General features: G+C 46.8%; 1 protein-coding gene across 1 annotated transcript in view; it reads left to right on the top strand.

The window, feature by feature from the left end:
- The window catches only part of TBC1D19 (TBC1 domain family member 19), a 135378-nt gene that overhangs the window by 20631 nt on the left and 92232 nt on the right, over positions 1–22515 (top strand). The window contains exons 2-4 of the mRNA XM_083159365.1: positions 12265–12337; positions 17692–17737; positions 18739–18814. Of these exons, the coding sequence (XP_083015491.1) occupies positions 12265–12337; positions 17692–17737; positions 18739–18814 (195 nt within the window). The remainder of the gene's footprint in view (positions 1–12264; positions 12338–17691; positions 17738–18738; positions 18815–22515) is intronic.

Here is a 22515-nt window from a genome sequence, read left to right as displayed (position 1 = left end):
GAGATAGTGGATGCTTTATTAAAAAATATATATAAAGCTATGGACTACAAGGAAGATGGTGCGACTACGGACAAGGATCCATTGTTTGAGACACGAGGAAGGAAAGGTAGAGCCTTTCCAGTGCATAAAGTCGTACGAGATATTATATCAAAAGAACATTTGACTGTGGAGAAGAGGATGTCAGTGGGTAACAGAATTGATAAGATGTACCCGTTCAGGGATGAAGAATTCCTGAGCTGGTGTCTGATTCCTAAGGTTGATGCGTCAGTAGCTGAGCTCACATCGAAGTCAACTATTCCTGTAGAAGACGCAGCGGCTTTCCGTGATTCCATAAATAAGAGAATGGAAAATGCCTTTAGGAAAATACACTCAGCCTCGGCAGTATCCCTAAAAGCTGGTGTAGCAACAGCCTCGGTGGCAAGAGTCCTCCGTTTATGGTTATCCAATCTTCACACTGATGTGGAAGAAAAAATCTCCAGACAGTATATTCTGAAAAACCTGAGTATTATGCAGAAGGCAGTAGAATACCTGTGCGAAGCCTCGCTAGACTCAGTCCTGTACTCTGCTAGATCCATGGCAGCTGGGGTCTGCGGAAGAAGAGCGCTATGGTTGAAACCATGGAGCGCAGACGCTAGCTCTAAAAATACTCTTGCCTCTCTACCCTTTCAGGGTTCATACCTGTTTGGCCCTAAACTAGATACTCTGATACAGAAACTGTCAGGGGGTAAGTCTATTAGGCTGCCCCAGGATAGAAGAAACAAATTTCAGAGTTTCTCAACCAACAAGCAAAGCTATAAAGAAGCCAGAAGCTATAGGCCGGGCAAAACATTCTATCGAAGGGGCAATCCAAATACTTCCAGATTGGGATCCCGACAGTCCTTTCGTAGAGGAGGAAAAGCATGACTATGCGGAGGTGATGGGCGTAGGCGCCAGACTCCTTCTGTTTTGGAGAAAATGGGAGGAGTCCATTACAGACAAGTGGGTACTGCAAATTATTTACAAAGGCTACGGTATAGAGTTCCTAGAGGTACCCTATCAGAACAGATATCTAAGATCAGCAATTCCAAGTCAAAAGATTCTCAGAGACAACCTGATGTTGAAGGTCCAACAGCTTCAAGAAATAGGAGCTATAGAAAGAGTCCCTTTTGCTCAAAGAAGGAAAGGGTTCTATTCAAGACTATTTATAGTAGAGAAAAGCTCAGGAGGATACAGACTGATATTGGATCTGAGACAGCTGAACGAATACATAAAAGTAGTGAAGTTTCGTATGGAGACTATGACTTCAATCCTTGCCGGTCTAGCAAAGAACGAATTTCTAGCATCGGTGGATCTCAAAGACGCATATTATCACATCGCTATAGAACATCGAGACAGAAAGTTCCTAAGATTTGCGCTGGGACGCAGTCACTTCCAATTTACTTGTCTACCTTTCGGGCTGAAAACTTCGCCGAGGGTGTTTACAAAAGTCCTGGCCCCTTTGCTAGCAGAACTGAGGAAGGAAGGAGTACAAATCTGGGCTTACCTGGACGATCTGTTGATAGCAGGGAGATCGTGTCAAGAGGTTCAGCAAAAAATTGCCCGAACAACCGAGTTCTTGAGTTCCCATGGGTGGGTCCTGAATATAGAGAAGAGTTGTCTCCAGCCAGTTCAACAAATTCAATTTCTAGGGGTCAGGATAAATACAAGAGAGTTTCATGTAGCATTGTCTCTGGAAAGAGCGGTGAAGATCCAGGCTCTAGCAAGAGAAATGTTATCTACGAACAGGTTCTGCCTCAAGGTGGCACTGAAGCTATTAGGAATGATGGCGTCTTGTATTCACATAGTGCCCTGGGCACAGTGGCGAATGAGAGGGTTTCAGTGGCTACTACTCCCCTTCCTAAGGAGAAGATGCGACGACAGAAAGATGTTGAGTTGGTCTTCAACCGGAAGAGACTCGGTTCGCTGGTGGATAGAAGACCTGCATCTGAGGGTATCGAGTCTGGAGAACCCGCAGTTTCAGGTTTTAACCACAGACGCAAGCAGCAGTGGTTGGGGGAGCGCATATAGAAGACATCTCGGTCCAAGGACTGTGGTCAAAGGTAGAAAAAGCAATGTCCTCCAATGCAAGAGAATTGCTAGCGGTCTGGGAGGCGATCAAGCAAGTGCACTGGAAGATCAGGAAATCTCATTTAAGGGTGATGACAGACAATGTGACAGTGGTATCGTATATCAACCACCAAGGGGGTACAAGGAACAAGAGACTAATGTTCATAGCAGGTCAAATTATGACATGGGCAGAAGAGAATCTGCTATCGATTTCAGCCGTTCATATCCCTGGGATAGAGAATATAGAGGCAGACTTCCTAAGCCGAAAGACGATGGACCCGGGCGAATGGGAGTTGAATACAGAGGTCTTTCTCGAGGTGGTCAGAATCTTTGGCCAACCGGAAGTAGATGTGATGGCATCTTTCAGCAACAAGAAGGTGAAGACATTCTTTTCAAAATATCACCCACAAGCCTCAGTCCTAGATGCCTTTTCGGTGAAATGGGAATTCAGGCTGGGATACGCGTTTCCACCGTTTCCCCTGATAGCCAGGACTCTGAAGAAAATCAGAGAGGACCAAGTAGAAATGGTGATAATTCTTCCCTATTGGCCAAGGAGATCTTGGTTCACGAATGTACTGAGGATGTTGAAGGTTTCCCCTTGGTGCCTTCCGGCCAGAAAGGACTTATTAAAACAAGGCCCTTTGACCCATCCAGACCCCACAATGTTATGCTTGAGGGCATGGAAATTGAGCGGCAGATTTTAAGAAAATCTCATGTTACTGATTCAGTTTCAGATATGTTGCTGAAAGCGAGAAAAACAGTATCCTCTCTGTTATACTATAAAGTCTGGAAGAAATTCATCTCATGGGGTGGATATGAAGGTAATTTCTCAAAGATACCCGTGGCAGAGGTATTACAATTTCTTTATGAAGGTTTTGAGCTGGGGCTCGCACCTGCAACCTTAAGAACTCAGATCTCAGCCTTGAGTATTCTGCTGGAGCGTAGACTCTCAGAGAACAACCTCATCATTAGGTTCTGTAATGCTATGAAAAGAATTCGCCCTCTCAGGAAACCCCTAGTTACACCTTGGGACTTAAATTTAGTTCTTAAAAGTCTAGCTAACGAACCATTTGAACCTCTGGAGGAAGTATCTGGAAAACATATGACTTGGAAGGTCATTTTTCTAGTGGCCATTACATCAGCCAAACGGGTCAGTGAACTGCAGGCTTTATGGATGGAGGAACCATACTTGAAGTTTCTACCTAACAAAGTTATACTGAAGACTAATCCAGAATTCTTGCCTAAGGTAGTATCTGAGGCTAATATCAATCAAGAGATTGTCCTACCAGCCTTTTGCCCAGATCCCAAGGATGACAAGGAGAAGTCTTGGCACTCGTTGGATCTAGTGAGAGCTATTACTATCTACCTTAAACGGACGGAATCGTTTAGGAGATCCAAGAGTCTGTTCGTAATACCTGAGGGAGTCAGAAGAGGTCTTACGCCTTCTAAACAAACCATAGCTAGGTGGATTAAAGAAGTCATTCAATTTGCCTACAATAATGAAGGAAAGACGGTTCCACTGGTGATTAAGGCACATTCTACGAGGGCAGTGGCAGCTTCGTGGGCTAAGAAGGCTAACGTGTCAGCGGCAGAGCTGTGTCGCGCAGCTACGTGGTCTTCACTCCTTACGTTCTCGAAGCATTATGCTCTCAATGTGTCCTCTGCCCACTTTGGGAATTATGTGCTTGAAGAAGCCCTCTTGGGTAATTCTGTACAATAAATTGTTTAAGCAGCACTTGGTTCCCGCCCTATTTTTTCTGGCTTGCTTGGGTAAGTCCCAGTATACTGGCTGCCTTGGGGATCGTAGGAAGAAAAATGCGAATTATACTCACCGATAATTCCTTTTCTTCTGAGATATCCCATGGCAGCCATGGTTCCCTCCCTATGTATGTGTTCTTCTTGCAGGGACTTTGTTGGTCCGGAGACACTCGAATGACACTGAAGGGAGGTAGAAGGGAGCTGATGTACCCAGAGTGGGCGGTCCCTGCAAAAGATCACCTGTCTGATTGGTTGGAAAGGGGAATATCCCAGTATACTGGCTGCCATGGGATATCTCAGAAGAAAAGGAATTATCGGTGAGTATAATTCGCATTTTTTGTGGGTGCTCCACTGGGGTTAGTGCCGACACAGTCTATGGTACAGATGTCGGGGGACACCTGACTGTCCCTAATAGGAGCCCTTGTGGGGATTGGGATGCCAACAGGTTCCCTTATACCATACGTCCTAAAGGGACCTATGTCTCCTAAAAGGGATACAGTTGGGTGTAAATGTTCTCTGTGGGCTGTGATGAACGTTAGTGATGACGGCGTGTTGTGGTGATCAGGAGCCCCGTGGGGATCAGGGTGCCAACAGGTACCTTTATACCATAAATCTCGCGGACTTATGTTTCCTGAAGTCTCTGGTGGCGCTGCTTAAGCAGTGATGTAAATAACGGAAGTCCTGGATGGGAGAAATAAAAGCAAGTAGCGGCGTCCTGCACCTTGCTTCTTACCCCGTTCTTTGTAGGTGTGTTGTGCCGTCCTGGGCTCTCTTGGAGTCCAGATGGGTCCTGTTTGGTGCTTGGACCGGTGTGGCATCTGGTGTTGATCCCCGCTGACAGCGTGTGTGCCGAGTCGCCGGTCTGCCGGACCCGGCGTGTCTCGGCGCACCGCTTGTGACGTCAGCGCGCTCTACTCACACAGAGGAGACGGAGGAGTATGGTATTGTTTGCAAAGCCTTGTGGGTGCTGTAGTTTCTTGTCCAAGGCCCCTTAAACTTGTCCAACAATTTGGACCTGATTTGAATTTAGATTTATCCTATGTGCAGGAGGATCAATCTTTGTTAGACCCAATGCGCACGGGATTGTGCATTGGGTCCTACACATCAGGCAGATTTTTTCAGATAAATTGGCCCATCTGAATTGGGTCAAATCTGACAATCTCACGAGTGTAAGGGGCCCTTTACTGTAATTCCTAGTATTGCATGAAACCTAAATGGCCACTAGTTACTCATAATACTTGAACAACTTTTGCAAAACACAAAAGTCTGGGAATATTTTCCAGAGTAAATGTTCACATTGGTTATAATGCTGAATGCAACACAATGGGCAAAATCTCCATTCTACCCATTTTGGGCAAAAATGATGGGGATATTTAATTAGCCGTGGTAGTTTACTGCAACAGATTCATTCTGCGGAGACTAGTCAATTAGCCCCGATGACAGCATTGCTCAAGGATTAATGTTCCGGTGCCTCAGGCATGCAAAGTAGGATCCCCCAATAAGCAGTGATCAGAACTGTGATAAAGCATAGGATCCGTATACTTATACTGGATCCCATGTGATATCGTTCAGAAACGGGACACTTCTCCCCTTTTACTAGTGAAATTCTAATTTGAATTTTAATTACTGCTGATATTCTTTTTAGCCCTATGCTTTAGATTATTATTTTTTTACAGTGTATTTATTGTTATTTTTTTCTGTTCCATTTTAGAATACCAAAGAATGACTCAAGCTTAATGTTTCTTCTCTAGCTTATAAATCCTCCCTAAAAATAGCCATTAATCACTTTCCTCATCACACTGTGACAGCTATTTCTTACTCTAATGCATGACACCATCTCTTACCTCGTTAGCTAGTTTCCATATTATTAGACCTCTTTGTTTAATGAGTAAGCATTTCCCATGACCTTTTATCTTGGTGGTGGTGTAGAATAATGCTTTGCTTTTTACGGACTGTGAGTGCGTAAGTGTATATACTATAGATACAATTAAAATAATATTAATTTCCGTTTGGTTATTTGATTTTGTTTAACTTTTTCTACTTTATTTTTATTTTTTTGCATTTATTTTATTTGTTTCCCGCAAGAGACCTGTTACTGGTGTATTAATAAATGCTTTGTTTATTCAAGACAAGAAATCAAAAACATTGCATGTATCTACAATTTTCATTCCAAACTACATCCGTGAATCCACACTAGTTTTTCCCCTTCATTTCATGAATCCTTAATGCATTCTGACATTGCTATATCAGTGTTTGGTTTATTTTGTTATTTCTGTCTGTTTTTTGTACAATATTTAAATTCCTGCCCTATATTCTGATAAGATTCCTTTTTCTGTATAATTTATAAATGACAACATTGTTAGCCTGCATCAGTTAAACTACTGACACTATTGGGCAGAGTCATACTTACAGGCATAGGGGGGTATTCAATGCTCTGGCGAGCGCATGGCAGCGAATCCAGTTTTGGATTTGCCGTGCGCTCGCCGTGATTCTCTGCCCCCCGCAATTCGCCACCAGCTGATACTATTCAATGCGTCAGGTGCTTGCTGCCCCTGACGGCGAAAATGATCCCCTACGACGAATTCAGCTCCCTGCCACTGCTGCTGGGGATGGAGTGGAGTCCCGGCGGGGGAGCGCGCTTATGCCGGCGGGAGACTCATCACACAGCCTGAGGACGGGTCCAGCAGCAGCAGACCTCCGGCTCCAGCAGTCACAGCGCTGACATCTGCTATCACTGCGCTGTGGCTGCCGGAGCCAAAGGGCTGCTGCTGCTGCTGCTGCTGGACCCCTCCCCGTCCTCAGCCTGTGTGGGGGCTCCCTGCGACATCAGAGCGCTCCCCCGCCGTGACACCTGACTCGGGCTTTGGCTGTGAGCGGCAGCGCAGGGGAGCAATGCTGCTTCGGTCAGTGGCAGCCTGATGGTTCCGGGTTGTGGCACTGCTGACTACTATCAGGCAGAGGGCACACACTGATTCCCCCCCCCCCCCCTGCCCGCCAGCGCTACCGAACCCTGTGCTGCCAGACCCTGCTGCATGCCACCCACCAGCGGGCAGGGGATCCCTGCAGCCCTTATGGGAGATCAGCGAGGCCCCCCTGCAATATGTAATGTGACCAGCAGCACCTCCCCCCCCCCCCCCCTGCATATGGTATGTTAAAAAAAAATATTAATTAAAAATATATTTGTGATCCTTGTCCAGTGAAAAAAAAAAACAGCAAGGCTCTTCAAATAATTAAATAACTGATTTTTTTACACCAGAAAACAAAACAAAAAAACATTTATTTTAAAAGATCAAATTCCAGTTCACCAAAAAAAGATGTCGAATGCAAAATGGAGAATCATGGCGAAAATCACTGGAGAAAGCAGTTCTCCATTTGGGCATTGAATACACTCTCGGCGAATTTGACTAAAAACCCCATTGAAAAGCACCGGCGAATTGTGGCGAATCGACAGTCATTCGCTCTTCATTTGCAGTGAATTCTGTTCATTGAATAGGGAGAATTGTTTTTTGTGTTAGAAAATTCACTGTAAACACGTCAAATTGCCTGATTCGCCAGAAAATATGGCGAATCAGAGGCATTGAATACTGGCTATAGTCTAGCTCCCTTCAGTTCACTTTTGCAGTACTTTTATATATCCTGGTCTGATTTTTTTTTTTTTTTTTTTTAAGAAGCATCATCCGAAAAAGAAGATTATTATTTTTATTCTAGATTAATTTTTCAATATTACTTTTGGTTCTTCTTAAACCACACCAACACACACTGACCAACTCGCTCATAAAAAAAGAAAGATATAACTTTGGTGCTGTCACATTCTCTGGGATTATTGCGCCTTTGATATAAGACCATATATGTTATGCTTACGGCACCTGTGGCTTTTTATCATAGAAACATAAACTTTGACGGCAGATAAGAACCACTTGGCCCATCTAGACTGCCCCTTTTTTAAACCTGTTACCTCAAACCATATTTGATCCTTATTGCTTTGTAAGGCTTGGGATAGGCATATTGATATCATCATGTTTAAATTGCTCTGCTGTATTTGCCTCTACCACCTCTTATAGGAAGCTATTCCGCTTATCTACTACTCTTTCTGTGAAGTAATTTTTCCTCAAATTTCCCCTGAATCTTCCTCCCTCTAGTGTCAGTGCATGTCCTCGTGTTCTGTTGCTCCTCTTCCTGTGACAAATGTCTCCCACCTGTACCTTGTTAAAACCCTTGATATATTTAAAAAGTTTCTATCATGTCCCCCTTTCCCTTCTCTTCTCTAAAGTATACATATTAAGGTCTTTCCTGGTACGTTTTGTGATGTAGGCCATGCACCATTTTAGTTGCCCTTCTTTTGTACAGTCTCTAATGTATTTATATCCTTCTGGAGATATGGCCTCCAGAACTGAACACAATACTCTAGGTGAGGTCGTACCAATGACCTATACAGTGGCATTATTACTTCTTTCTTTCTACTGCTGATATCTCTGCCTATGCAACCAAGCATCTGATTTGCCTTCTTCATTGCTTTGTTACATTGCCTACCTGCCTTTAAGTCCCCTGAAATAGTGACACCTAGACCCCTCTCTCCTCAGTAGTTTCCATTCTAGTGCCATTTATACTATATTTAGATTTTGGATTTCTGAGACCCAAGTGCGTGATTTTGCATTTTCTGGCATTAAACTGTAGTTGCCATGCTCTTGACCATTCCTCTAATCTACCTAGATCATCAATCATTATTTTACCCCTCCTGGTGTGTCTACCCTGTTTCATCTGCAAAAAAAGCATAGTTTACTCTCAGTTCCATTTTGCAATGTCACCAATAAAGATCTTAAAAAGCACTGGTCAAAGTTATTGGTTATCTCTGGCATACCCGCTACATGTTGTAGTTTTTTTAATCTTTAAGTTGTGTTTCCCTTTTAAAACCCCTTTAAGTGCTGGCTTTCAGATTGTAAGAAGGCTTTGTTTATAAGGGAAGAGGTACATTGTAGCTATCAGGATACTAAAAATTTGGATGCTGCTTTCATATGACCAAGGGCATCCTCAACGCTGGTAACGCATATCACAAGGTTCCATAGAGCTGTCATTCCTACTGAGTGCTCTCAGCAGAAGTTACAGTGGACCAAAGGTGGCCTAAGATACAGTGAGAGACAGTGACAGGTGGTTAAGCTCCACTGGAAATATGACACCTGTGTACAGCCTTGGACTCATTGAGGGAAGCAACTTTAGAGAAATAGAAGGTGATTAAATAAATCAAAGGCTGACTACAATACTATGTTAAGAAGAATTATGGTGTACAGAATAAGTGATGTTGCATATTTAAAGTCTGTTTCTACGAAGTACTATACATAGTGCGAATGGAGGTTTAAGTAGGGAATTAAAGGAAAGATGTTTATGCTTTTACAAAAGGAGACGCAAGAATGGATGGAGAGGGTCTAAGAGCTTGCATGTTCAGACTTGATGAGTGGATTGCATGGAAGACCAAAATAAGTCTGGCAAAAGGTCAGTTGATGATGATGATGATGTTGAAATACATATCAAAGGGTGGCGAAGCATTTCAGAACCATACCTCCTTTTCGGAAGACTTAGGAGGTGAAGGAGTAATTTATAAAGAATTTGGAGATTTTTACTCCGTGCATTGTTCTGCTGAAGAGAGCAGCTGTAAAGTCTTAAAGGCATGTTCCCAGAATCTTCTAACCTAATATGCTTATTAGAAAAAGACAACTTACAAATATTTTACTGATGCCAGACTAATTGTAGGAAAAATCAATTAGTTGATCTAGAACAGCATCAAATGAATGAAGTTAAAACTAATTGTTTGGTAGCTAACACTTCTATGGCTGATCTTTTAGACTTGAGGGAATAGAGAAATGGGTCCTCTCATACTGTCCTTCAACACTAGAAATTCCATTTCTGTGGCTGTTGGCTAGAGTTTTTGCTACTGTGTTCTTAGTAGGGGGAGACCCCCCCCCCAAATACCAATGTTCTTCTTTTACAGTAAGCCTGATTAGCTTTCTCCCCCTAATCCATGACACCCCTTCCCCATGCTCTGAGTAACCCCTCTCCGAGTTAATAGGAAAGCAGGGTTGACCATTTGCGACACAACCAATGGTTTTGTGCAGATTGGCTTTCTACCAGTGAGATTATCCATGGAACCATTGATGGTGACAATCAATAATAATCCCACAGATGGTTATCCCTAGTAAGATGTTTCAACCTCCCCCGTGATCTGAATGAAAATCCCCTTGTGGAGAGAATTGGGCCCAGAATTATTTTTTTTTACGTATGTTTATTTCTTTTTTTTTCTGTAGGGGACGTGGACCCCCACACTGCTATCTGTGCTCCTGTGTCTGGGTGCAACCTCAAGAAAATCATGTCGGTACTTGTGTATTATCACAGTGCCCATTATGTAGTTAGCATAGTGTCCCTGTCAGCATAGTGGCAGTTACTTGTGTATTCTAATGGCGGCCGTAGTGTCAGCGCGTTAGGGAGTTGGCGTAGTGTCCCTCTAGCGGGTCAGCGTAGTCAGTCAGGTGAAGCAACTGTGACTGCGGCTGTATTTATGTCGCTTTGAAGCTATGTCGCTTTGAAGCGGACCTTTAAACACTCAGTGTAATCAGTCAGAGGTGAAGCAACTGTGACTGCGCTAGCGGAGCTTTATGTAGTCAGACAGAGGTGAAGGTGAAGCGACTGTGACTGCAGCTGTATTTCTGAAGCTCCTTGTTAAAATTAATTTGGAATGGCTGCTGAACCATTGACCATATTTAACCTGCCGCAGACGGAGGAGGAGTTGGCATTTTTTCAAGAGCACCACTTGCGTCCACAGACGTAAACCTGTCTCAATGGCCACCCAATGCGTTTGAGCATAATGGAGTGTATGTGGCTCTGCCACATTAAAACATGCAGAAAGAAGTACAGTCTCCGTGCGGCACATTGGTTTCACGACTGTCGCATCACGTTTCTGACCCTTCTGCATTTTATTTTTTGGTGGGCAGAGGAGCTTACAAGCATTTCATTTTGTGAGACACCTAAAGTTGTGAAACAAAACCACCATAAATTGAAGCGTAAGGCCTGCACCCTTGATTTGATGTCCCAGCCCCAACACAGGATTAGGGGAGCCAGCAATAACATAACACCAGTGGCCATCCGTGATGCCAGCACCCTGATGTCCGCCATCCAGACGCATATTGAACCGGGTACCACTGTATACTCAGACTGTTGGCGCGCGTACAACACACAAAAACTTCAGCAATTTCGTGGACCCAGACACTGGGGTTCATACCCAAAATATGGAAAGGCTCTGGGGCTCATGCAAGAGGAGGAACAAGAGACAGAGGGACACTGCGCGCCAGTACCTTGACTCCTACCTGCAGGAGTTTATATGGCGCAAAACCCTTGGTGCAGGGAACATTGTTCATTGGTTTTCTTCTTCTTCATTGTTCACTAAAATCCAGTTGCCAGTTAACACATGTCGTCATTACTGTTTCAGATGGATGATATGCCAGGTGTGAATTTTTTCTTTAAACACCCCCACTATCCACGTCAGCCCGAAGCGTGGCACGCGCAGCGCATCTTCCCGACTTGTTCATACCCCACTATCCACGTCAGCGGGGAGTTGATTTTATAAAGTGTGACGAGCGGACGCGGATTTCTCACGGGAATCGCTGCACTCGTTATGCTTCGGGCTCGTTTAACGTGTCGCCTCGCGGGGCTCGCTGTACTCGCCACACTTTATAGAATCAACTCCACGCTGACGTGGATAGTTGGGATATGAACAGGTTGGGAGGACGCTTAACGCATCCCCTCGCTGTGCTAGCCACGCTTTGGGCCGGTGTGGATAGAGGGGGTTTGCAAAGGAGGCATTTGCCAGTATGTAACATGGAGCACTGGCAAATGCATCCTTTATTGTGTATGAGACGCACGAGACGCACATGCTACTCTACCCCTAACCCCGTCTCCCTGAAGCGGACACGGGCAGTGTTGCCGTACCCTGCCGCAAGAATTACTGAGACGTACATCTGTCTGAGCAAACTTTATGAGAAAACATTGTCTTGTCATTTATTGAGCCAGGTATGAATGATCTTGTATAGTTAGAGGTTCTGCATAGGGAGATGTATACAGTAATGAGACACATGTACCAGAAGCTGGGAGAAATGCTATAGTGCAGTAATTTTACAAAAGTATGTCCTAGGGGGCCACAGGGTCAGACACTGTATAATATTTTGACCCAATTTGCTGCAGTAAAGCTGATATTGGTTAACCCTATTGTGGAATATATATATATATATATATATTTGAAGACTTTATGTATTTCAAATTGTTTTGCTAGTTAAGAAAATATATGACCATATAGTGGGCACAATTATCTATCGCATGAGAACACTGATTACACAACTTTGGTTGGCACTTCTATTTATTGAGTTCTCACTCTTACAGGGATGTCTGCTTAATCCAGATGTAAAACTAGAAACACTTAAGGAAGATATCAAAGAATATCTGACGGCATCAGGTATGTTGTGCTGTGTACATCATCACTAATAATCGTGACTTATTAAATTTTTGGTGTGGAGTTTGGCTGAGGTTGAAGGTAATCATCATGTACCAGGACAAAGATGGTTGTGCTGGACCAGGGTTATATTAGGTGGCCTGCATTATGCTCCATAACCTTCTATTCTAATTAGTATTTGTCTTCTCCAAGCTAAGGATTCAGAACTGTGGTATTTGACCACAAGAATCTGGGATATTAGTAGCATGCAAACTTCCACTCATGCCAACAACTGCTGCCAGAACAAGCTTCCTAAAGCTGACGGACGCTGTCCTACAGCAACAGCAGAGAATCAGTCCTATAGGCCCCTTTCACACTCTCCTGCCGTCCCCACTGAGGATAATGGACAACAATCTGTCCTTTCATAAGGGATGGTCACGGCGCAGCCACCGGGTAGCAGCCGGATCTTACCACTGCAGAGGACGGCTGCCGTGCCGTGGCCGTTCCAGCCTGACAGGTCAGTGTGTGCTGAGGGCGATGGGGGCCTTTCACACACACTGGTCAATTGGTGTGCAGTTTTAGTTCTCCACCGCCACCAAACTGACGTCACTGTAGTTTCCATCCTCAAATATTACACCGCCCCAGCTCACAGAGCCGGTGCATGTGAAAGAAACAACTGTCAGGCAAAAAGCCGGACAAAGTGTGTTCGGCTTTTTGCCTTCCTGTTATAACCGGTGTGTGTGAAACCGCCCATAGGAAGGTCAACTTGCTGCTGCTGGCTCCCCATAAGACTGCAAAGTCTATAAGAATTTATATAGAAAAGCAATCCTAATATTGACAAGCAGTAATTATCTAAAAAGATACAAACTTACTAATAGTTTAAAGTTATAAACATGACATGCCTCCTCTAACGGTTATAGCTTTACTCACATTAGATCAACACCCAAAGAACCTTCAGAGGAGGACTAATCTTGGACTAATGAGTTGAAATTTGGCAAAACTATGGTGAGGAAGTCCTATAGTTAGGGGAGAATTGGAAGATGTCAGTCTATGAACACATAAAAGTACTAGACCAGTGGTTCTCAAACTGTGGGTCCTGACCTGCTCAGCATGGGGTCGCGACTCCATGTTGCTGACCATCAGGCTGATGACTTTCCTAATATCAGTCAATGAATCAAGGAGTCTAAAAAATTGTTGAATTGTCTGTTATTTTAGACTCCTCCTATCATTTTGTGCCTCCACAATGCTGCCATGGATGTGCTCTCTGCTGCCTACACATGTGATGTGATGACCTTGCTGGGGTCCTTTTTTATTATATTTGTCTGATGGGGTCATAGAGCAAAATAGTTTGAGGACCCCTGCACTAGACTATACATGAAACCTCTTATGCGAACGATTCAAAATTGTTATTGAGCCCCCCTGGAAACAGTGTTTTTTTTTTTTTTTTTTTTTTTTTTTATTTGAAGATCCATCGAGGTTCTTTTTCTGATAACACTCTGTGTTGGACTCTGTGTAATCTTCCCATGCTGTATTCTTATACATGAGAATCCTTTTTATTTTTTCCGTTATGGACTTCTAATACATGCTTAGATAAGCTACTGTATCTGTTTCTCTAGCGTTCGTCCCTGCTCGCTTGTGACCCCTCTAGCACACGTCCCTGCTTGCTTGCGACCCTGCTCATTTGCGACCCCTCTAGCACGCGTCCCTGCTTGTTTGCGAACCCTCTAGAGCGTCACTGTATATAGTTCTCTAGCGCTCCCGCTCGCTTGTGACCCCTGTAGCTCCTGTCACTTGCTACCCCTGTAGCGTGCCCCTGCTCGCTTGCGACCCCCCTATATACAGCATCACTGTTTATAGTTCTCTAGCGTGCGGGCCTGCTCGCTTGCGGCCCCTGTAGCATGCGCACCCCCGCTCACTTGCGGCCCCTGTAGCGTGCGCACCCCCTGCTCGCTTGCGGCCCCTGCAGTGCGCGCACCCTCTGCTCGCTTGCGGCCCCTGCAGTGCGCACCCCCCGCTCGCTTGCGGGCGCCCCTGCAGGGCGCACCCCCCCGCTCGCTTGCGGGCGCCCCTGCAGTGCGCACACCCCCGCTCGCTTGCGGGCGCCCCTGCAGTGCGCACACCCCCGCTCGCTTGCGGGCGCCCCTGCAGTGCGCGCACCCCCCGCTTGCTTGCGGCCGCCCCTGCAGTGCGCGCACCCCCCGCTCGCTTGCGGCCGCCCCTGCAGTGCGCGCACCCACCGCTCGCGAACCCTGCAGCGCGGGCCCCCCGCTCGCTTGCGAACCCTGCAGCGTGCGCACCCCCGCTCGCTTGCGAACCCTGCAGCGAGCGCGCACCCCCAGCTCTCTTGCGAACCCTGCAGCGCGCGCACCCCCAGCTCTCTTGCGAACCCTGCAGCGCGCGCACCCCCAGCTCTCTTGCGAACCCTGCAGCGCGCGCACCCCCAGCTCTCTTGCGAACCCTGCAGCGCGCGCACCCCCCGCTCGCTTGCGACCAGTGCAGCGCGCGCACCCCCGCTCGCTTGCGACCAGTGCAGCGCGCGCACCCCCCGCTCGCTTGCGACCCCTGCAGCGCGCGCACCCCCCCGCTCGCTTGCGACCCCTGCAGCGCGCGCACCCCCCGCTCGCTTGCGACCCCTGCAGCGCGCGCACCCTCCGCTCGCTTGCGACCCCTGCAGCGCGCGCACCCCCGCTCGCTTGCGACCCCTGCAGCGCGCGCACCCCCCGCTCGCTTGCGACCCCTGCAGCGCGCGCACCCCCCGCTCGCTTGCGACCCCTGCAGCGCGCGCACCCCCGCTCGCTTGCGACCCCTGCAGCGCGCGCACCCCCCCGCTCGCTTGCGACCCCTGCAGCGCGCGCACCCCCCGCTCGCTTGCGACCCCTGCAGCGCGCGCACCCCCCGCTCGCTTGCGACCCCTGCAGCGCGCGCACCCCCCGCTCGCTTGCGACCCCTGCAGCGCGCGCACCCCCCGCTCGCTTGCGACCCCTGCAGCGCGCGCACCCCCGCTCGCTTGCGACCCCTGCAGCGCGCGCACCCCCCGCTCGCTTGCGACCCCTGCAGCGCGCGCACCCCCCGCTCGCTTGCGACCCCTGCAGCGCGCGCACCCCCCGCTCGCTTGCGACCCCTGCAGCGCGCACCCCCGCTCGCTTGCGACCCCTGCAGCGCGCGCACCCCCGCTCGCTTGCGACCCCTGCAGCGCGCGCACCCCAGCTCGCTTGCGACCCCTGCAGCGCGCGCACCCCGCTCGCTTGCGACCCCTGCAGCGCGCGCACCCCCGCTCGCTTGCGACCCCTGCAGCGCGCGCACCCCCGCTCGCTTGCGACCCCTGCAGCGCTGCTCCCTAATGACCTCTCTAGCTTGCTTCCACCGCTCGCTAGCGACCCCTCTAGCTTACTTCCCCTCCTCACTAGCGACCCCTCTAGCTTACTTCCCCTCCTCACTAGCGACCCCTCTAGCTTACTTCCCCTCCTCACTAGCGACCCCTCTAGCTTGCATCCCAGCTCATGTTTGGCCCCTCTAGCGCGGGTCCCTGCTCACTTTTGACCCCGCTTGCTTGTGACCCCTGTATCTTGTATCCGCGCTCGCTTGTGACCCTTCTCGCATGCCTCTGTTTGTTTTCAGTCTGCTAGCACAACCCTCTGCTCACTTGCACCCGCTCTAGCACTCGCTACCCCTAGCGCTTGTAGTCTATTGCGGTTGGGGGCACAAGCAACCAGTTTGCTTGTGCCCCTGGTAGCACCTATGTTTAGTTTCATCCCCACTCACCCCTATTGCTTGCACTCCAATTTGCTTTTGTCCCCTCTAGTATGCCTATGTTTGCTTACAGCCCACTAGCGCACACCCCCGCTTGCGCCCCTTTTCATCTGCACCCCTTTTGGCACACTTTCACCCCCTGTAGTGTGACCCCTTTAGCTGCTTGTGACCCCTTTAGCTTGCTGCCCCCACTTGCTTGCAACCTGTTTAGCGTACAACCACTCTATTGCACATATCCACTCACTTTTGCCCCCTGTAGCGACCCCCGCTCGCTTGCGACCCCCTGCAGCGCCCCCGGCATGCTTGGGACCCCCTGCAGCGCCATCTCGACATTCTATCTCGACACCCCGCTAGCACAACCCTCTGATTGCATTCAGTCCACTCTAGCACTTGCACCCTGCTCACTTGTAGTCTATATTGCTGTTTGCTTGTGCCCCTGGTAGCACCTATGTTTAGTTTCATCCCCACTCACCCCTATTGCTTGCGCTCCAATTTGCTTTTGTCCCCTCTAGTATGCCTATGTTTGCTTACAGCCCACTAGTGCACACCCCCGCTTGCGCCCCTTTTCATTTGCACCCCTTTTGGCACACTCTTGTACCCCCTGTAGTGCGATCCCTTTAGCTTACAACCACTCACTTGTGCCCCCTCTATCGATTGCCCCCCCTCTAGGATTAACCCTTTTAGCGCGTCCCCTTCAGGGTTTGCCCCCTCTAGCATGCTCTCCTGCACACCCTCTAGTTTGCAACCCACTCGCTTGCGCCCTTCTAGTGTGCTCTTGCACTCCCTGTAGTGCTACCCCTGTAGTTTGCCACCCTCTCACGTGCGACCTCTCTAGTGCACCATCCGCTCGCTTGTGACCCCTTTAGCTTGCAACACTTCTAGCTTGTGTCCCCTCTAACAATGCACCCCTGCTAGCTTGTGACTACTCTAGCGCACCTCATTTGCTTGCGACCATTGTGGCATTCCCCTGCTTGCTTGTGCCCACTTCTAGCAGTCGCCTCTCTGTAGGGCACCCCTTCACACCTGATGCTCACCGCTTGCTTGCGTCCGCCGCTAACTTTTGCCCCCCCCCCCCCAATCACACTAATTTGTGGGCTTTTATTATTTATTTATTAACAGCTTCTTATATAGCACATACATATTACGCAGCGCTTTACAGAGTATAGTTGAACATACACATCAGTCCCTGCCCCAGTGGAGCTTACAATCTATATTTCCTAGCACATGTACACGCGCACACAGACATTCTAGGGTTAACTTTGATCCAAGCCAATTGACCTACCAGTATATTTGGATTGTGGGAGGAAACCCCTAGTAGACCCACGCAAACACGGGGAGAATATACAAGCTCCGCACATTTAGGGCCATGGTGGGTATTGAACCCATGACCTCAGCGCTGTGAGGCAGTAATGCTAACCATTACATCATCCGTGATGCCCTTTTGTGTGCATTTTGTCTTTTGCACTCTCTCATGCATTAGTGCTGTCACGCAGTCTCTGTTTTTGCATGCTCGCTCTCTCCTTTCCAGCTCTCTGTCTCTTTTTCTTCCTTCCTGACTCTCCTTTTCGCTCCCTGACTCTCCCTTTTTTTCTATCTGCGTGTCTTTATTTACTTTTTTCTTCTTTTAGGTTGGGAGAAAAAACTTCAAAATGCAGTTTATCGGGAGCTCAGTGTGTAAGTATTTTGAGAGGTGAATCACACTCCTTTTTTATATAGAGATGCACGCATTACACATACAGTATTGCCATTTTAATGTAGCACATGTACTGTAATATACACTGTAAACTTGTATCATTATGTTCATTTCTATGGCAATTGAAGTACTGTTGTGCATGGAGGGTTTTACAAATATATAATTAGATTTTGTGTTCACAGTGGATGTGGTATATTTTGTCAACTTTCATAATATTTACATAGTCATAATGTTATTAGCATATTATTGACCATGTTCGCTTTCATCATGTCTATAAAACGTCTTGGTCTTGTGGTGACTTACCTGGTACTGCAGGTACAGTAGCTGCTGTGATGTCTTCCGGGTCTGGTAGTAGGTTGGTGAAGACTCGTGCGAATCCAGTGAAGATTAACCTATCCCCCCCCCCCCCCCCTTCCATATCTTAACCCTTAGTCCCCAGTCCCATGCCTATCCATAACACTCCCTTTTGCTGGTCCTTGCAGGGTGTCGGTGTTTCACACACAGATGTGTCCACGTACATTTATTTTCCATACGAAAAGAATCAAGCTATACATAAAGCATGAGAGCCAAATGACTCTGTATTGCTTGTTATCTTTGACTGGCATTTTTCAATTAAAATCTGACTTATTTCCAAAACAGGTGCACAAGCAGCTTCTGCCAATAAAAATATGTAGCCTGCCTATATTGTGTGTCTGACTGCAGCTGTAAGCTGCAATGTTGATCTCATAGGTGTCTAAATTAACCATCCATTATCTCTATTTATTAACTATACAGTATGGAATGTATGTACTACAAGCAAAATGCAACTGACTCCTTATATGATGCTCACTAGTCTCCAGAATAGTTGAACTTGCTCAGGCTGCTTCATGTACCGTTCTAGAGCAATTACAGAAAATATGCGGTGTGGACAATACTCTTTTAAATTGTCCAGTTCAATAAGTCTTAAATCACATTAATGCATACCTGGGGATTTGTTTTCCAGGCTTCCAGCACCTTGTCACCCAGCAGCACCTGCTGAGAACATCAAAGAGCCTCTGTCATACATGAGAAGGGCTCAGGTAGGTAGTCTTCAACTCATCAGCTATAGCAAAATTGGGATATTCTACACTGTTCTGTGTATGACCTATATTATATGCATCTGGGTCCTCGCAGCTCATTTATTTCCTCTGCAATTTCAGATAGAAGGTAGAAAATAATGCATGAATATCTGGGAAAGGTAGTTTTATATTCTATTGTGCTTTACAAAATGCTCCCCATTACTCTCCTCTGATGAAATGCTTTGTCTGGATATTCTAAACATGCTTTACTCAGGGTTGCCGACCTGCACAAAATCCTCTTCGGGAGAAGCCCGGAGAGGAATCTTTCATTACGAGTTCGGGGGGCGGGGCTTAACGGTGACATCATTAATTGTGCCATTTTAGCTCCGCCCCCTACTCTGAGACCCGCGGATTGCGGCATTTAAATGCCGCGATCGTGGGGGACCCCCTGATTCCGGGAGGGTTGCCCACCCTTCCGGGGGCCGGGAGGGGGGAGACGATTTTCGGGAGACTCCCGCAAATTCCGGGAGGGTCGGCAACCCTGGCTTTACTTCTAGTTGCTGAATTGTACCACTTCCGAGTTGTATAGTAATCTATGTTGGATTGTCTTTGGTGTTCATTATAAAACCATTAAATATTTAACTACGTCTTGGCCACCCAAATAAAGACGCACCCTATCACATAAAGTATGATCCTATGGAAAATTCATACAAGCTTGGGAAAGTTCCTAGGTTTTGCCCTATAACATTATGCAGTCTTTATTATTATTATATTCTACAACACAGATAAGTTATGCTCCTTTTATAATTTTGTATAAGGAAGACAATCTTCCACTGCCATTCCAGAATAATGGTAATATTGTTATAGGTGGACAGACATAAACTGAATGCAAACACCAGGTCCTCTCATGGGTTTGGGGGTCATGCTGGCACAAGATGTTGGAGATCACGGGTGACGTTTAATAGGATGAGTTTTTAAGTAAGGTTCTGAAATCTCACAAAATCGCATTTTTTTTTAAATCGCAATTTAAAAAAAATAACATTGATTACTTAACCCCTTCCCGACATTTGACGTACATTTACGTCATGGTCGGGAAGCACTTCCCGACACATGGCGTAAATGTACGTCATGGATTTAAACTGTCACCGCGTCTATAGACGCGGTGACAGTTTCAGCATGTCTGCTGTCCCTGACAGCAGACATGTCCGTGCATGCCCAGGGGGGGCTGCGATGCCGCCCCCCCCGTCGGCGATCGCTGTGATTGGCTGTTCAGTGTGAACAGCCATTCACAGCGTTTTCCTGTGTCACCGGCGAATAACGTTCGCCGGTGACACGGGATCAGAGGTGATTGGTGCTGTAAAGTACAGCACCAATCACCGCGGGGTGTAAGGGTGACACTGGTGTCACCCCACCTCACCCCGCCCGCCCCCAAAGGCCGTGATTGGTCCGTCGGACCGACGGACCAATCACAGCCAAGGAGGGGGATTTAAACTAACGGTGACTGCACTGCAGACGCCATTCCGGTCTGGAATAGCGTGCAGTGCGGTCACCGTACCCCCCTGCCGCCATACTGACCAGAACCTTGCTCCATACTTGCTCCATACTTACCTGATCGCTGCTTCATCACTGCTTCCTGGATCCTGTTGCTACTTGTGCCTTCCTGTGAAATTGTGCTGCTGCAGTGTACTAGCTAGATAGAGAGATAGATAGAGAGATAGAGAGAGATAGAGAGAGATAGAGAGAGATAGAGAGAGAGATAGTGTCAGAGAGTGCTATATTTTGTGCTGCTGCAGTGTGATATAGTTATAGAGAGAGAGAGAGAGATAGATAGAGAGGCCTAGTGACAGTGCTATATTTTGTGCTGCTGCAGTGTGATAGTTATAGAGAGATAGAGAGAGATAGAGAGAGAGAGATAGAGAGAGATAGTGACAGATTGTGCTATATATTTTTTATATAACTGACTGCTGCCCCCTCCTTTTGTGCTGATCAGTATAAATTAACTGATCAGCAACTTTTTGGGGGCGCAGGTTTTTTTTTATATATAGATATACCTGTCAGTGCTGCTGCTGCAGTGTCATAGAGTGATAGATAGTGAGAGATAGAGAGATAGAGAGAGATAGTGACAGAGAGTGATAGAGAGTGCTAAATTTTGTGTCTGCTGCCCCCGCCTTTTGTGCTGATCACTATATCTGAGGTGATCAGCAACTTTTTTTGGGGGTACAGAGGTTTTTTTTTTTTTATATATACCTGTCAGTTGCACCAAAGGTTGTGCACCTGCTGCACCTCACTGGTAATCAGTGTCGCATCACTGATCACCTTTTTTTTTTGTGTGTGTGCTGTGGGGTCTTTTTTTAATTTTTTTTTTTACACACACTGTGATTTTGTGGGTGTCCTGTGGCCGCTGTGCGCTGATCAGTGACGTACATCACTGATCATCTTTTTCGGCACAGGGTTGATCTATTTTTTTTTTTTTTTTGATCAAATTCCTGTTGCCTTTGAGCGCTGTTCAGTGACAGACGTTACTGACCAACATCTGTGCTCAATTTTTGGCGCAGGACCCTTTTTTTTTTTTTTAACCCCTTAAATTTTTTATTTTTAACCCCTTCATTTTTTTTTTTTTTATTGGTATAAAGTATTTTTTTTTTTCTGCACCACATACACACTACACACTACATACCCCCCGGATTGAAATAAAGTTTGTACCCCCCCCTACACTATACACGTGTTGAAACATTTCACTACCAGTAACACAAAAATAAAAATGGCATCCCAAATGTCCTCCCAAATGTCCTCCCAGTCATCCAGGAGAATGTATTCAGTGGAGGAGGCATATGCCATGCTTGCTTCTGACTCTGACACAGCCAGTGATGCAAGCGGGGAATTTGAAGGATTTGCCTTAAGCTCCTCTTCCTCCTCTGGTGATGAGGGACCCCCTCAAAGACGCCCCCGTAGAGCAGCTGAGACCCCCCCCCCAATAATTGATCTCGTATGGACCCCACCACCAGACAATTTTGAGCCCCAGGTTCCTGAGTTTTTGGCCATGCCAGGAATCCAATTTGATTCCACAGGTCTCAGAGAAATTGACTTTTTCAAATTATTTTTCTCTGATGATTTTATAAATTTAATGGTGGACCAAACTAATTTATATGCCCAGCAGTTTATTGCTCAAAACCCCACGTCATCATTTGCTAGGTGGACCCCTGTAGATGCAGTAGAGATGATGACGTTTTGGGGTCTGGTGTTTCATATGGGCATAGTAAAAAAGCCAGAAATTAGGCAATATTGGAGTACAGATGTTCTGTACAGTACTCCATTTTACCGTATGGCCATGACCCGGACTCGATTTGAGACAATTCTTAAATTTATACATTACACCGATAATGCACAGTGCCCACCCAGAGATGATCCCACCTTTGACCGGCTATTCAAAGTCAGGCCGGTCATTGATCATTTCAGTGCCAAATTTGAAGAGGTGTACATCCCTGAAAAATTTATTTGTATCGACGAGTCCCTTATACATTTTAAAGGAAGGGTTAAATTCCGCCAGTACCTTCCCAGTAAGAGGGCAAGGTATGGCATAAAAATGTATAAACTGTGTGAAAGCACCTCAGGGTACACCCACAGGTTTAGGGTTTATGAAGGGAAGGATTCAAGAATTGAACCGCCAGAATGCCCCCCCTCCCTCGTAGGTGTTAGTGGGAAAATTGTCTGGGATTTAGTGC

Source organism: Crinia signifera, chromosome 1 (genome assembly GCF_055691185.1).
Source record: "Crinia signifera chromosome 1, ASM5569118v1, whole genome shotgun sequence".
Taxonomy (NCBI): Eukaryota; Metazoa; Chordata; class Amphibia; order Anura; family Myobatrachidae; genus Crinia; species Crinia signifera.
This window is presented reverse-complemented; position numbering and strand designations above follow the sequence as displayed.